Source organism: Lissotriton vulgaris, chromosome 5 (genome assembly GCF_964263255.1).
Source record: "Lissotriton vulgaris chromosome 5, aLisVul1.2, whole genome shotgun sequence".
Lineage (NCBI taxonomy): Eukaryota > Metazoa > Chordata > Amphibia > Caudata > Salamandridae > Lissotriton > Lissotriton vulgaris.
This window is the reverse complement of record NC_141693.1, coordinates 1,552,142,385-1,552,158,609: the sequence shown is the minus strand read 5'-3', so window position 1 is coordinate 1,552,158,609 and position 16,225 is coordinate 1,552,142,385. Positions and strand designations below refer to the sequence as shown.

The following is a 16,225-nucleotide window of genomic DNA, read 5'->3' as shown; positions in this document are numbered from 1 at the left end:
AGGCACAAACGAGAGTAGTGCCACAGCTTCGGCCCCCACGGCCTCTGTGCCGGCCGAACTCCTTGTATTAGATACTACACAAACAACAACGTTAGGCGACCCTGAGACCCGAAGGGCCGGTTCCGCTAGAACAAGCAGACTAAGCAAAGATGAGCGAGCAGGGATTGACAAGATAGCAAGGACACTGGTAGAAAGAAAGGAAGATGAAGAGTATATCACAGATATGTTTAACTCGTATACAGGAAGTCACCAACGACATTTTACCGTTCAACTGTGTTACCATGTCCTAAACGCATACGAGGACCGATATCGAGACAAAGGTCCCGGGAGCCTAAGGACTCTGTACCGAAAGGTCGATATCGGGGATGAGGGCGAGTGTGATGTGACGGACCTCCTTATGCGTACGTTTGAGGTTTTCCGCCACCTCACTGAACAAGAATCGGAAACTAAAACAACGACATCCGTAGTGACCGAACCACAAACTGGGCAATCTAACGCCATGATGCCGATACGAGAAGCTGCCCCTTACTGGGTTCCTCCACGAGGTGAAGGGACTAACGATGATGCAAACCACAAAGATGCAAAAGGAAGGGTAGTGTACAACTGGGTCTACCAGCCGTGGGACCGGCAAGAGATTCTGACATTCCGGAAATCTCTGCCTGATCTACTTAAAAACCCCACTGCCTTCTATACTGAGTTAGCTACAGCCCTAGGTTCAACGATTATGACCCTGGCTGACATCGACTTGTTTTTCGGGTTATGTCTACCAGCTGATGTGTGGAAGCAAATCCGGAAGGTCGACCACCTTGAGCTGTTTGGACATACCTGGTCACAACTCGATGGCATCGACAAACAACGAGAACCCGGACAAAAGCCTTTGAAACCCATTTTAGACCTACCAGATAAAATCGTCCAGAAATTAAAAACCCTAATTCCAGAAAAGAAAGTGGACTGGTCGATAGTAACGGCCTGTCGCCAGAAACCCCAGGAGGATGTATCGGACTACTTCTCCCGGTTCGAAACGGTGTTCTCCGATTACAGCGGCCAGGACATGACCACTGCAACCGGACACCATCTGTTTGTCCAGAATTATGTTAAGGGTCTGTCACCAGAGGTCTCCCAGAAACTGCAGGCCAGCGAGAGTAGTTGTGCAGCCTCCAAACCTACGGCTATCCTCCAAATGGCCCAATATTACGAACATCAGAAAAACGAAATAGATAGAGCCACAGAGAAAAAGAAGAAAGATTTGAAAGAGAGGGTGATGATCGCACAACTGCAAGGGGTGACTATAGGACGTGACCAATACAGGGGAAACTATCAGATGAACGTCCCTAAGACTGCACCTCCCAAGGACCGTACTTCGACTCCCCACATTGGACGTACAGACATTAGAGAGGACCAGTGCGCTTTCTGTAAAGGAACCGGCCATTGGAAATCCCAATGCCCGATCCTTTTGGAAATAATCAGAAACAAAGACTCCAAGGACATAGCAAATGGACCGAGAAATAAGGGACAGCAGCGAGGGCCCTCAAATGACACGACTAATGACAGATCAGGCAGACCAAATACATTTGATCGACCCAGACAGAACCAATGCCAGCAATCGGACTATGATGACGCCCACGACTTTGCATAGGACTGCCAAGGGCAAGGGAGGGATCCAGTCGAGCTCTATGTTGACCAGCAAGGCCCTTACATCACTGCTAAGGTCTTGGGTACAAAGTCTCCATTTCTGGTAGACACTGGCGCAATACGTAGTGCGTTATCTAAACGACTGATTCCAAGGGCACCCTTGTCTGGCTCACTCATAACATCGACAGGTTTCGATGGAACGCCCTCCACTAACCCTTTGTCCGCCCCGATCCTCTTCGACTTAGAGAACAACACTACTGACACCACGTTTTTGCTTTCCTCCAATAGCCCTGACGCCATTATGGGACTTGACTTATTGAAACACTTCCGAGCGACAATTAGATGTTCTCAAGACGGAGTTCGAGTTTTCCTTTACGACAATCCCGTCCTGCTTAGACATTGCCCTCCCCGACGCATGTTTTCCATCACTGACGCTGACATATCCCCGCTTGACACTCTGCCTCCGCATCTGTGGGCCAAGACGGATTCGGACGTAGGGCGCATGATGATTGACCCAGTGCACATTACTGTCCGACCAGACGCAACACTCCCAAAACTTCCACAATATCGGATATCACCCGAGGGCGAGAAGGCATTGGTAAAGATTATTCAGTCACTGATAGACGCAGAAGTGGTAGAGGAAGTGGTTAGCAACGTTTGCAACAGCCCTATCTTGCCCATCATCAAGAAACAGGGAGAGGGAGATGAGAAAGCATACCGCTTTATCATTGACCTTCGAGAGATCAACAAAGTGGTGGTACCCCAGTACCCCGTGGTCTCAGACATCACCACCATCCTGACTTTGATTCCTTCTACTGCCACCACCTTCACTGTCATTGACCTAAAAAACGCATTCTTTTCCATTCCCATCCACCCAGACAGCCGATATCTCTTCGGCTTCACCCTAAAAGCCCGCTCATATAGATTCTGCCGAGCACCCCAGGGCTACACAGAAAGCCCTAGCATCTACAGCCAGGCCCTCAAGAGACAACTGGATCAAGTCCAGTTACCCGATGGAGTGGTGTTAGTGCAATATGTCGATGACATCCTTTTGGCAGCCGACACCACTCCATTAGCAGTTTCAGCCACCATTCAACTCCTGCATTTCCTTGCGGAAAACGGCCACAAGGTCTCCAAGAAAAAGTTGCAATTCTGCCAACCCCAGGTCACTTACTTAGGCCACCTTTTGTCCAAAGACGGAAGGAAACTCACTCCCGACCGGATCCAAACCATTCTCGAAACACCTGTCCCTAAGACTCAGAAACAGGTTCGCTCCCTACTAGGCCTCACCTCCTTCTGCCGACAGTGGTTGCCAAACTTTAGCCTCATTGTGAAACCGCTGCTTTCTCTGCTAGCCAAAGACGTCCCCTTCCCACTCCCTTGGACCCCTGAATGCCAAACCTCCTTCACGGAACTACGAGATGCCCTTTGTTCGGCCCCTGTCCTAGGTACCCCCGATTACACAAAGCCCTTCTCCCTTTACACTCACGAAAGGGAGGGGTGCGCTTTATCTGTCCTGACCCAGTCCATTGGCCCAAAGCAACGACCGTGCGCTTACTTCTCTGCCACTCTTGACCCTGTAGCCAGAGCCCTGCCTGCCTGCCTTCGAGCTGTAGCTGCCGCTGCAATCTCTATCCGACAGAGTGAGGGGATCGTGCTCTCGAATCCCCTCACGGTACTGGTACCCCATGCGGTTGACACCCTCCTGAACCAAACCAAGACGCAACACCTGACGAGTGCACGACTGACTGGATACGAATTGACTTTGCTTGCACCCCATATCACCCTGAAAAGATGCACCACACTGAACCCAGCAACTCTGTTACCCTTACCAGAGAACGATCCCAACGTGCACCCTGTACATGACTGCGTGACTCTTACGGACGAACAGACTAGAAGTAGGGTTGACCTCAGAGACACAGCTTTTCCTGACCCTGACGGAGAGCTGTGGGTGGACGGTTCTTGCATCAAACTCCCCGATGGCACCACTTCAGCTGCCTATGCGGTCACCACGGCTCGAACTGTAGTCGAGACAGCCCGCATCACGCAACGATCTGCCCAGGCAGCGGAACTGATTGCCCTGACACGAGCCTGCATTCTAGCAGCAGGAACCATAGCGAACATTTACACTGACAGCCAGTACGCCTTCGGGGTGGTTCACCATTTTGGGCTCCTTTGGAGAGAAAGGGGATTCTTGACCTCACACGGCACCCCCATCTTGCATGGAGATCTAGTCTCCGCCTTGATCGAAGCTGTCCTTCTCCCCAAGAGGCTTGCGGTCATTAAATGCCAGGCACACAAGAGGGTGACGGACATTATTGGACAGGGGAATGCACTAGCCGACATCACTGCCCGAACGACAGCCGAAAATAGGACGACAACACGTATGTACGTGACCAGGTCACAAGCAGAAAAATGGACTGACACTAGGGACACTATTAGAGACATTCGAATGGCTAGCACACAACACGAACTAACTGAATGGACACGGGTGGGATTAAAAGATGACGAAGGCTGCTGGCGGACAAAAGACACAAACAAATGGTTGCTACCTGACTCGTACCTGATTCCCATACTGACTATGGCACACTCCCCTGCCCACATAGGATCAGCCCCCATGATTGAACTTGTCTCCAGAGTTTGGCACAATGATAAAATCACAGACTCTGCCAAACGTCTGGTCCAACAATGCTTGATATGCCTGCAACACAACCCCGGGAAAGGAACTGTAGTACCCCAGGGAGGGTTTGGGGTCCCAAATCATCCGTTTGAAGTCCTGCAGATGGACTACATCCAGCTAGACAGATGCCAAGGCCTGAAATATGTACTTGTAGTAGTATGCGCATTTAGCAAGTGGGTGGAAGCATACCCAACCCGTGACAACACTGCTATGGCCACTGCAAAAGTACTATTAAAGGCATTTTTCCCTCGCTACGGCCTTTGTCGTATTTTATGGAGCGACAATGGCCCCCACTTCATAGCCGAAGTCATCCAGCTCATCATAAAGGGGCTGGGCATCAAGCAGAAGTTCCACGCAGTTTTCCACCCCCAGTCTGCGGGTCTCGTTGAGCGACACAATGCCACCCTAAAGCTCAAATTGGCCAAGATAGTGGCTACCACGGGTCTGAAATGGCCAGACGCCCTCCCACTGGCATTGCTATCGATGCGTTCCACCCCCACCAAACACCACTTGACACCTTACGAAGTTGTTTTTGGTCGACCCATGAGTGTCTGGTCTGCACCGAAACCAACTTCCATTCATGACGTCCCGGACGTCCTAATGTCTGATTATCTGTATAAATTGACTGAAACTCTGTCTGTCATTCATCAGCAGGTGCAGCAGGCCATCCCCGATGCTTCCAGGGGTCCGGGTCACGCCATCCAACCTGGAGATTTCGTGCTGATCCGGAATTTTCAGCGAACGAAAAGTCTGGAACCCAGGTGGACGGGCCCCTGGCAAGTGCTGCTCACCACCCGGACGGCTCTTCGTGTGGAGGGGAAACGGCACTGGCTGCACGCGCACCACTGCAAGAAGGTCTCCTCGACCTTGACCACAACAGAAAACATCGACAACCAAGAAGAGCTCCTGAACAAGGACCGACCGTCTTTAGCCTGCTATCCTGATTCCGAAGCCCTTGAACTTGCAAAATTCTCTGATCCTACTGTGCCATCCAGAGAAGGGTATTTCCTGCGACGAAAAGGAGGGAGCTTCGGCTAAGTAGACCACAGACTAAGTTAAATCTCAGAACGGTGACCTAAACACCACCAAGGGTCACCCGGAGAGACGCTAAACGAAGTCTGTGGTTCTGCCCGCTACCGAGCACCTTGAAGATGATGGAAGCGCCAAATAAGAAGGTGATGGAAGCAACAGGAAATACCCACTACAGAAACCCGAGAGCAGACAGGCTCCACAGCTCAAAGACAATTGCACTTTTCATCACGATCCTTTTCTGCTTTCTCCTCATGACCACGCTCTGGATTGTGGAAGAAAATGCACCTGCTCATGAAACATTCCTGACCACTGCTCAGCCTACCACCATGAAGGAACATTACCTGATTTCGCTCTCTCCTCAACTCAGAGAGAGGCGAAAGGAATTTTGGAATAACTCCTTTGTACAGTTGCTGCACCAGCACAATCTTGCCACCAACGCCACCAACTGTTGGATCTGTGGGTTGCTACCTCACGCCACTGGACACTCGATACCATTCATCCCTTCACCCTTCTCAGTTCACGGCTCTTGCCTTGCTTGGCTGATCCTCCTGCAAGAAAGCTATAAGGACAATGCCACCTCCAGCAAAACTGTAACGCATTTCTTCCACGAGGTCTGGCGAAACAAAACAAAGACACACTTCTGCCCGCAGACCTCCAACGACTCAATCCACATGGACATCCCTGCTAAAGAACGAATTGAAATGCAGGTGTTCAACAATCCAACCAGACCCACCTTCTCCTACCTGCGGAAACGAACGGCTGCCACTCTGACTGTGGCCCTGTCAGTCATCAACGTCACAGGCCACATGTGCATAGAAGGGCTTGGGACACAGCTGGTAGGCCGCAGTGCTTGCCGTTTTACCAGAACTTTGGACTCCACTGATCCACCTTCCTTTGTGTCGTCCCCAAATTTGTATTTCGTCTGCGGCACAAAAGCTTACACCTGGCTCCCCAAAGGCTGGGGGGGCACTTGTTTCATCTCCTTCATCCTTCCTCCGACTTATGTGGCTCCAGCGAATCATCATAGACAAAAACGAGCCAAGGACATTGAACAAGCCGACTCAACAGGAGCGCAGTTCCTCGATGCTATGAAGGGACTTGTTCCACTCTGGGGCCCGATGGCAAACAGCCGTGCCATCCGACATCTGACCCAGGCAGTTGAGACAACAATGAACATCACAGCTGGTATCCTTGCTAACAACACCGCCGAACTTCAAGCGGTCCGCTTGGTGGCCCTTCAGAACCGCCTTGTCCTAGATGTGGTTCTTGCGGACCGTGGTGGAGCATGCCGCATTATTGGGTCCAGCTGCTGTACATACATACCGGACAACTCACCCTCAGTGTATAAGGCCATCGAACATCTTCACAGACTCTCTTCAGAAGTCCACCAGGAACAGGAAGAATGGTCGCTTGGTGGTTGGTTCTGGAACACCGTTAAGAACTGGGGCTGGAGACTGTTCACCATTATCCTGATTCCTGTAGTTGTAATATGCGGTCTATGCTTAGGAATTCAATGTCTGCCACCTCTGTGTTCACTATGTGCAAATTGTATTTGCCCTAAGACTGTGGACTTTGGAAACGAACGCATGGGAGCATTATATGATGCCGAGGTTAGGAATTTGATGAAGATTGACATTGAGTAGGCAAGTTGGCTAGATATGTTGAAAAGGGAGGACTGTTAAAAGCTAGGCTGCAAACGTCAACATTATCGGCGCCATCTTGCCCCCCTTTTTTTGAGCCCATTCGTGCGCGTAAGCGGCAGCCATTTTGAGCACTATGGCCTCCCTGCCCCTCGCTGATAGCTAGCGCGCCTCTCTCTCTCTCTCCTAACCTCGCAGGCATCCCCCGCACGCTGACAACCCCCCGCTCTCACATGCCTTGGGTCATAAACCCCTCTTCGGCGCAGCTCTGCCTCGGAATCCCATCCTGTTCCCAGCGCGACACCTCCCTTCATTCCTTTCATGGTCCCAGGTCCTTTGATACAAACCCCCTTTTCCTGTGTGCCCGTTTGTCTTCCTCGTTCCCAGACCACCACCTGGCCCTGCGGATACTGTTTATTGCCCCCCCCCGTACAGTAGGAAGCTCCCCCCATTAAAGGACCCTCAAATTGATCAAAGCCCCCACCCTATGAGATCCGATCAACCCCACACATTCCGTGAGTCGGCGGAATGTCCAGCTGCGCGATAATCATCACCTGTTGTGACCGGGGTGGGACTTCAACTGTAAATGTGTGTGGGAACGGGCCTGAAGGGGAGATTCCGAGGATATCCTTTCATACTTCAAAGCATTGCAAGAATGTGTTACATGCAATAAAGATCATAAACTTGTGTATAAGAGGCCAGGCCTCAGAGATGCGGTTAGAGCACCTCAAGAAGATACCCTGTTGTCTGATTTTGATGTGTTCTGCTCCGTCGGAATAAAACTTCTGTTTCCTGCCTTCCAGTCTCCAGCGCCTGCCTCTTTGTTTGGTAAACTTGAGTGGGTATAGAGGCGGCTAACGCCGGGCAACTTCGAAAAAGGTCTTCTGCCTGTACCTTTTTCAACACTATGCGTAGTGAGCACCGGGGTGCCACTCAGCAGTCACCTTCCTGTAAAGCCCTGCCTACCCAGGATACACAAAACCCTGTCTGGGACGGTGCTAGCACCGCCCTCGACAGGAAACCCTTTGTCCAGGCTCCCCTCGCTGGAAGGACTCCCAGCTGCAGGGGGTCAGACTCGTGTCTGTGGTGGCAGCATCCATTTTGTGGAGCTGAGGCTTCGTTTAACTTTAACCGGGGTTCACAGTTACATACATGTCGTGTCCCTCTAGAAGGGTGGAATGCTAACCCCGTCACCAGAATTGGCGAGGGGTTAGTATTCCAATTCGTATGACACCTTACTCGACATGTTTTGATAAAGCAATACCAAAGATAGCATTTAACCGCGAGGATTATAATGCACTTAAGAGTATATGGTATGCGTTATCATGGAACAGCTATTAGGACTTGGTTCCGCAAGCTGCAGACAGGCTCAGCTCATGCCAGAGCACCATCTCACACGATTCCAAGCACTCTGCCTTCAGGATTGTCAAGGCCTGCCATAGGAGTGACTGATAGGAATCTGTGTGTCCATTTTTAGGGTTAGATATAGGTATACTATATCTACAGCAAAGGGTGATTACACGACTTTGCCCCAGCTGTCATGCAGCCAGTTGTGTCAAATTTAGATGGCCATCCAGGGGTGGCATAATACATGCTTCAGCCCCTGGTAGGCCCTGGGTACACCTATGCCCTGAGTTACAGGGTCTGATAAGGTGGCCCAGTACCAATTGGAAATGTACCTAAGGTACATGGAATCCATTTTAGAGAGAGAGCAGTAGGCCTGGGGTCCTGATTGGCAGGGTCCCAGGTCGACTATGTCAAAAACCAGCTAAAACACAGGGCAAAAAGTTGGGGGCAACTATAGTCAGGAGGTACCTTCCTACATGGATGGACTCACCAATATGAGTAGGTTTGGTTAATTGGCTGAAGTTGAGGATCTTGGAGTGATGAAATAGTGGGGTGTTGATCTGAGTCATGATGAAGAGTATATATGGTCGGTATGTCTGATGAAGTTGGAGATGTTGGGTTGGCTGGAAGGATCAAGCATGTCGAATCAATAAGTGGTCCTGTTATATCATCAACATACATAAGCATTCCTCCCAAACTGGCTGATGTAGCTTGACCATCTTCACCTAGGGCCATTGTTGAGAATGCCCTTGAAAGAATCCTATAGGTTAAATGTAAAACATGAGGATAGGTTGGTGTGAACCAGGTTTAACAAAATCTCGACATGAAGGAGGTGGGGTTGGAGTGATGAAAGAAATTGTCATAGCTATAGTGGGATGAGGGTCCAATGTGGGGTTCTGGAGTTTACAGATTTGAAACCCAGGAGAACAGACTGAGTTTTTCATTGTTTCAATATGGATAAAATCACCCTACTTGAGCTGGCTGCGGATGACACCTCATATTTGATGGCTTAGGCACAATTTAAGGTGTGGTTATTAGTTATTTTATTATCGTGACTATTATAATTACAATTAATATGTATTATTGTTGTTTTGGTTATTTTTTGTATTGCTATTGATGTCCTCATTATTATTAATTCTATTTTGCAGGGATTCCAAATGGCACTGTTATACACAACAGGTCCCCTATCCCAGTTGGTGACTGCTAAATAGAACTTGGTGCCCTCTATTCTGTAGTATGCAGGTGAAGGCCTATAAAGTACTTCTCTTTGTGCATGGCTAGGCTAGTGTTGCCTCAGCCAGGTATCCTTGTTGCTGACTCTCATGCAGGTTTCACTGGAGGTTTATTGTCCTCTTGGGCTGGTCATCTCCAAAACAGAGTTAGTACTAACAGGAGGGTCAGCTAATCCCGGGAGTTCCAGTTTTTGGACCTTCGTTCTAGGCACTCCACCTTGCCCTGTCAATTTGGTGAAGAGCCTTGGGGTAATCATATCTAGTGACCTATCCATGAGACCTCAAATCAATGCAGTTACATCTTCCTGCTTTTTCCATCTACGCAGGATCTGCAAAATCCGCAGATTCCTTACGACTGAGGCTCTCATACTGGTCATCGTGGCTCTTACTCTCATACTGGCATCGTTACCTCCCGTATTGACTATGCTAACTCTCTCTATGTTGGAATTCCTGCCTACCACCGTCACCGGCTTCAGCTGGTTCAAAATCAGGCGGCGAGACTGATTTTTCAACAGCCCAAACACCAGCATGTCTCGCCCCTGCTGAGGAAATTGCACTGGCTCCCAGTGGCTTCCCGTTGTATTTTTAAGTTGGGCTGTACTGTCTTTAAGGCCCTTCTTGCTCTCGCTCCGGCCTTCACTTCCTCCAGCCTCAAACGTCACATTCCCTTAAGAAACCTCCGGTCTACTGCTCACAATCTCTTAATCATCCCCAGGTATAAACGCAAAAAGCATGGTGGCTCGTGCTTTTCATTTCTTGCCCCTGCACTGTGGAATTCCCTTCCTATCTCACTCCGACTCTGCCCCAACTATCTCTGCTTTCGTAAATTACTTAAAACCCATCTTTTCTCAAATAGCTTTTAATTAATCATGTTGTCTGTCCCTCCGCTGTTGTTTATGAGCGCCATGAAACCATTTGGTGACCGTGCGCGGGAAAAGTGATTTTTACATAACATAACATAGTATCTACAGCCTGTAGGCAGTCTGTGATGTATTCCTTACAGTGTTATCAGCCTGTTAGTCCTAAACTGCCTTTCTTGTTCTTCTCGTCTTTTGATGGCTAACTGGTCATCTTCCTGGTGGTACGTACTGCCTGTGTATATGTTTTCATTTTGCAATTTGGATTACCAGCCCACTGGTAGTAAAGGATTGGTCCTTCATTCTGATGCCAACTTGCTGCCAACCCTGCTAAAGTTCTCGCGGCCTTGACACCAGTCAAGTGGACATTAACCTCTCCATTATGCAAGATCTACAGCTTCCAAGTCATGGTAAAATAGCTACTAACAAACAAGAGGCGAGCCGTCTACACTACACAAGGAAAGGTGGGGCCGACATCGGCCCTGCCGCAGGTTAGGCGAGTACCACCGGCCCGCACCCGCTACCCGCTAGCGCTGTTGGGGCGCACACCCATCGCGTCACCCTGACACGGCTGGGCGTGACTCAGCGTAAATTGCATCCCGGGTCCCGAAGTGACCTGGAAGTGATTGAATCACTTCCGGGTCACGATGGAACAAAGGCCAGGCCGGTTAGATCCGGCCTGGCCGAAGAGGGGTTAAAAGGCCGTGGAGCGCTGGAGTCCGCCTCTTTGACTCCGCGCGCCATGGCCTGCCCCTCCAGCCTCTAGGAGGCTGTAATTCTTTTTCTTGTTTTTTCCCTTGCAGGTCTTCGCGATCGGGGCAGCGTATCGTCGCAAGACGTGGCCACTCGTGGAGTTTCGCAAATGAATGGGCAGTGCAGCTGGATCGGGGTGTGCGGCACGGTAAGCCGGAGAGTGAGCCCAAAAGAAGTTGGGCGTTTCCGGGAGAACTGTGCCGAGCGGGGACAACGTCATTGCAGCATGGAGCCCGGGTGTGGGCATGACGCTGGGGCTAAAAGGTGAACCGTGGTGCCGTGTTTGCTCTGCGTGGGTGTTGTTTCCATGCAGGTGACACATAGGGGCTTTCACCGTGCACCGGATCACGGAGCCATAGAGCCTCAAACTGGAGTCGGCTGGTAGGTTCGAGCCCCCGCGAACGCTTTCTCTTTTAAAAGCCATCACTTTCAAGGAACTCGAATGTTTCGGCACATGTTGTGCCTGCCCTGTTCCGTGGGGAAACCGGTTAGCGCTATATGCCTCTTCATGATTAGAGAAAGCGCATTCAGAGCATCTGGCTGTTATCAACTTTGAGCATCAGTTAATTGAGGGAGCGGACCTGGTCTTAATTTTTTTGTGGTAGTGTACAAACTGACACTGTAGTGTCTGCGTCGCTTACTTAGGCTACATGTACACTGGCATGACTGTCTGTGCTTTGACTACTGGAGCAGGAAAGAGTCAGTTTCACTTGCTGCACTCACTTGGTGGGTGCAACATTGGTGTTTTTAAATTATTGTACAGGCATTCTTTAACTTCCATGTGTATTCAATTCAGCTTCCATTTGAAAGTTTCTACCATTCCGGTTTAAACAAGGATTCCGAAAGACGGGGCAATCCATTCTATAAACCAATTAGGTGTAGCTAGAGGCACGTAGGCGGCCTAGGTCAGGTCACCCGTGCCGACAGCCTGCCCTGCTTTTTAGGTTTTGCCTGGGGCCGGAGCTCCTACTCCGCCCAGGAGAAATCTTATGTCCCTACAGTGTGGGGCTTAGTCCCGCCTCTGCTTCCATTGGCTAGCTCCATAAATGGAGGCTAGCCATTGGAACAGAGATCTGTCCGTCATAGCCGGACCAGATTTGTGGGCGTTCCCGAGATTTTTTCGCTCTCCGCCTCTGCTGCGATGTCATCATCGCGGCCGTGGGCGGGGTTTATTTTTGTTTTTGTCGAGGTTGCTTTTCGTCATTCCGCCGCCGAAGGAAGTCCAGGTGAGTGCTTTCCGTGTGTTCCCGCAACCCCCTCCAACGGAGGAAGCCTTCCCGACCACCCCCCCGCTGTCCGTTCCCGCTCCCCCCCTGTCCGTGTGCTTCTCCCCGTTCCCGCCCCCCTCCCGCTGTCCGTGTGCCCCCCGCTGTCCGTGTGCCTCCCTCCAGCGTTGTGGGGTTCACCGTGGAGCGTGTTGTGGTTGTTTATGAGTGCCAGGCCTGGAGTTCGTGGTGAGTTGTGGGTTTACATTAGTGCTAAGGCCAGGATTTAACTACGTTGCGTCCCAGTGCCAAGGATGCAGACTAGAGTGATTGTAGTCGAGTACGAAGGTCAGGACTAGGGTCTGTGGTGACTCTTCTGTTTTTATCGGGGTGGTCGTGAAGTTGTGTTTTTTCCTCAGTGCTCGAACGCGGGTCCGCGGTGAGTTGTGATTTTGCCCCAGCGCCATGACTCGTGCCTGTCGTGATAGTTTTAGATGTTGTGTCAGCCCTCGAGTTGCGATCTGAGTGGCGTTGTTGTGCGTTGGTTTCAGTGCCGCAGCCGATGCCACCCTGGACCCATCAACTGCAGGCCAAAGCCCCCCAGCCTGGGAAATCCTTCACCATCGAGGCCCTGCTGGGCAGAGCGGACCCGCCTGCGCCGCAAGCCAGGGCCAGTCCTGCCTGCTGGGGCTGGGAGGAGAGCTGGCTCCCCAGAGCCCCTGTCCTGCAGCCGCAGCCGCTCTACCCCTCCCGGAGCGCTCTACAGCACAGGTGAGGCCCGGCCCGACTTCGCTCTGGTGCTCTCGCGTGTCATCTTTCACTCCACCCTGCCTGTCCTTTTGTATCACTAACGTGTCCACCCTGCCTGTCCTGCTGTCTCACGAACGTGTCCACCCCACTGTCCACCCTGCCTGTCCTGTCTCACCAACGTGTCCACCCTGCCTGTCCTGTCTCACCAACGTGTCCACCCTGCCTGTCCTGCTGTCTCACGAACTTGTCCACCCCACTGTCCACCCTGCCTGTCCTGCTGTCTCACTAACGTGTCCACCCTGCCTATCCTGCTATGTCACTAACTTGTCCACCCTGCCTGTCCTTCTGTCTCGCTAACGTGTCCACCCTGCCTGTCCTGTTGTCTCACTAACGTGTCCACCCCAATGTCCACTCTGCCTGTCCTGCTGTCCCCCGAAAGTGTCCACCCTGCCTGTCCTGTTGTCTCACTAACGTGTCCACCTCAATGTCCACCCTGCCTGTCCTGCTTTCTCACTAACGTGTCCACCCCACTGTCCTGCTGTCTCACTAACGTGTCCACCCTGCCTGTCCTTCTGTCTCACTAACGTGTCCACCCTGCCTGTCCTGCTGTCTCACGAACGTGTCCACCCTGCCTGTCCTCTGTCTCACTAACGTGTCCACCCTGCCTGTCCTCTGTCTCACTAACGTGTCCACCCTGCCTGTCCTCTGTCTCACTAACGTGGCCTACCCGCTCTCGTCACCCCTCACTCTTGGACCTCGCGCCCGTGCCCTTCCTCAACCCTGGGTGCCCTTTCACCTCTGACCGCTGTCCTCAGCCTCGTGCCGGTGTGCTTAACCCCCACCATGCCTGCTGCCCCCTCTGCAGTGCCTCCTCGTTTAATAGTAATTCCCTATTTTGGAGCGCTGCCTGTGCACGTTATAGCTCCTATAATACTATTTGTGTGTACGGGGTAAACGTGTCTGTCCTTAGGTGTGTCCGTCCGCAGTGTTCTGATCTCTGCGTGCCTGCTCTTTACATATGGCTTTCTTGACCTTACTCCGGCCGCCTGTACGTGGTGATAGTTTGTGGTGATCTGGTGTGGGATGCCGAGCGCGCCCCTGCTGCCAGTCATGCGTGCTCTCTTCTGTCTCTCACCAGCCTCTCTCTTTCCCACAGGACACCCCGTGCCCCAGTACTGCTACCCGGCCCTGAGCTCCAGGGCCGGCAAGTGCAAGCGGATCCGCACCATCTTTAGCCCCGAGCAGCTCTCCCGCCTGGAGCAGGAGTTCTCCCGCCAGCAGTACATGGTGGGCAGCGAGAGATTCCTGCTGGCGGCGTCCCTGCGACTGAGCGAGGCGCAGGTGAGTGGCTCGGGCACGCACACACACACACCTGTCTACCCCGCCCATAAACTCACTGACACACATGCAAACACACACACAACTGACAGCCCTGCTCCTGGACCCACTGACACACATGCACACACCTGTCAACCCCGCCCATAAACTCACTGACACACATGCAAACACACGCACAACTGTCAGCCCCGCCCGTGGTCCCACTGACACACGTGCATTTATTGAAACATACAAACACCAGTCAACACCACCCGTGAACCCACTGACATGACATGCATACATGAATATAATGTATATACTCGCACCCAGCTGTTAACCCGGCCCTTGAACTCACTGACACATTTGCACACGTGCACACACGTGCATACATTCATACATACACGAGTCAGCCCTGCTCATGCGCCCACTGACACACGCGCAAACATTCATACACACAATCACCGATCATCCCCTCCTTTTACAACTACTAACTCGGGGGTCGCGGCGTACATGCACCTGCTGCAGAGGTACAAACATGTGCGTCCCGCTTTCAGGAAGCAATTACCATGCCATGGTGACTCTAGTGATTAATGATCCTGTTAGAAAGAGAGCGCCTCGTTTCCACTAGTGGCAGGTTCTCTCCCCGCATGCCTGCTGCAAAGAACAGATCTGTGTTTTATGGGGACAACTGAGCGGATTAGTAAAGCCAGGCTCTACCAGTGCTTTGAAAGAAATGCATGTGCGAGGGGCTATGGCGGGGTGAGGGAATCCGAGGAGGTCATTGGGGGGGGGGCTGAGTTCATCACATCTCATGTGTTGCTTCGAGGTGCTGTGCAGCGCGCCCACCAGGGGCTTGGAAGCCCCTCTGGTCAGTGTCTAACCCCTCCTCTCCTCTCCTCCGCAGGTCAAGGTGTGGTTCCAGAACAGGCGCATCAAGTGGCGCAAGCAGGGCGTGGAGCAGCAGCAGGCCACGCTGGCCATGCTGGGCCTGGCACCCCCTCAGGGAGACCCGGAGGACCCCCGCACAGACACCTCGGAGGACGAGCTGGCCCGGCAGAGGGCCCGGGGCCACAGCTCGGACGACTCCGACTGCGAGCTGGACGACACGCTCTCCCAGAACTCCGTGTAGAGAAGCGCTTGGACAGGCTGGCACCGCCGATCACAGGCTCGCACCGCAGCTCACAGGCTCCCGGACCGGCTGGCACCGCCGATCACAGGCTCGCACCGCAGATCACAGGCTCCCGGACCGGCTGCCACCGCAGTTTACAGGCGTCTGGACAGGCTGGCACCGCAGCTCACAGACTGAGTCCTGAAAAGACTGGCACCGTAGCTCACAGACTGAGTCCTGAAAAGACTGGCATCGCAGCTCACAGACTGAGTCCTGGACCGATTGGCACCGCAGCTTACAGACTCCTGGACAGGCTGGCTCTGCATCTTACAGAGCCCAGGACAGGTTGGCACCGCAGCTTACAGTCTCCTGGATAGGCTGGCACCGCAGCTTACAGAGCCCAGGACAGGCTGGCACCGCAGTTTACAGTCTCCTGGATAGGCTGGCACCGCAGCTTACAGAGCCCAGGACAGGCTGGCACCGCAGTTTACAGTCTCCTGGATAGGCTGGCAGCTTACCGACTCTTGGACAGGCTGGTGCCGCAGTTTACAACCTCTGGGACAGACACTGTCACCCCAGTTTACAGACTATTGAGTGGACCCTTCCACCCCACCTTGCATGCTCTTGAGAAGGTCCAATCACCGCAGCTTACAGATGAGCTGGGATCACTAC

The 16,225-nt window shown here is 52.2% G+C and overlaps 1 protein-coding gene across 1 annotated transcript; it reads left to right on the top strand.

The window, feature by feature from the left end:
* The first annotated feature begins 10,468 nt into the window (after positions 1-10,468).
* Positions 10,469-15,574, top strand: LOC147715134 (homeobox protein notochord-like). Its single transcript, XM_086919766.1, has 6 exons — positions 10,469-10,500; positions 11,224-11,321; positions 12,930-13,133; positions 13,994-14,002; positions 14,267-14,469; positions 15,350-15,574. The coding sequence occupies exons 1-6, from the start codon at positions 10,469-10,471 to the stop codon at positions 15,572-15,574; spliced, it is 771 nt and encodes a 256-aa protein (XP_086775892.1).
* Positions 15,575-16,225: the final 651 nt, after the last annotated feature.

Excerpts from the sequence above, each read along its gene's own strand:
- LOC147715134 (XM_086919766.1), top strand. The coding sequence starts at position 10,469 with ATGAAACCATTTGGTGACCGTGCGCGGGAAAA. Across the intron at positions 10,501-11,223 it reads GGTGACCGTGCGCGGGAAAA|GTCTTCGCGATCGGGGCAGC; the intron begins GTGATTTTTACA and ends TTTCCCTTGCAG. Across the intron at positions 11,322-12,929 it reads GGATCGGGGTGTGCGGCACG|TGCCGCAGCCGATGCCACCC; the intron begins GTAAGCCGGAGA and ends CGTTGGTTTCAG.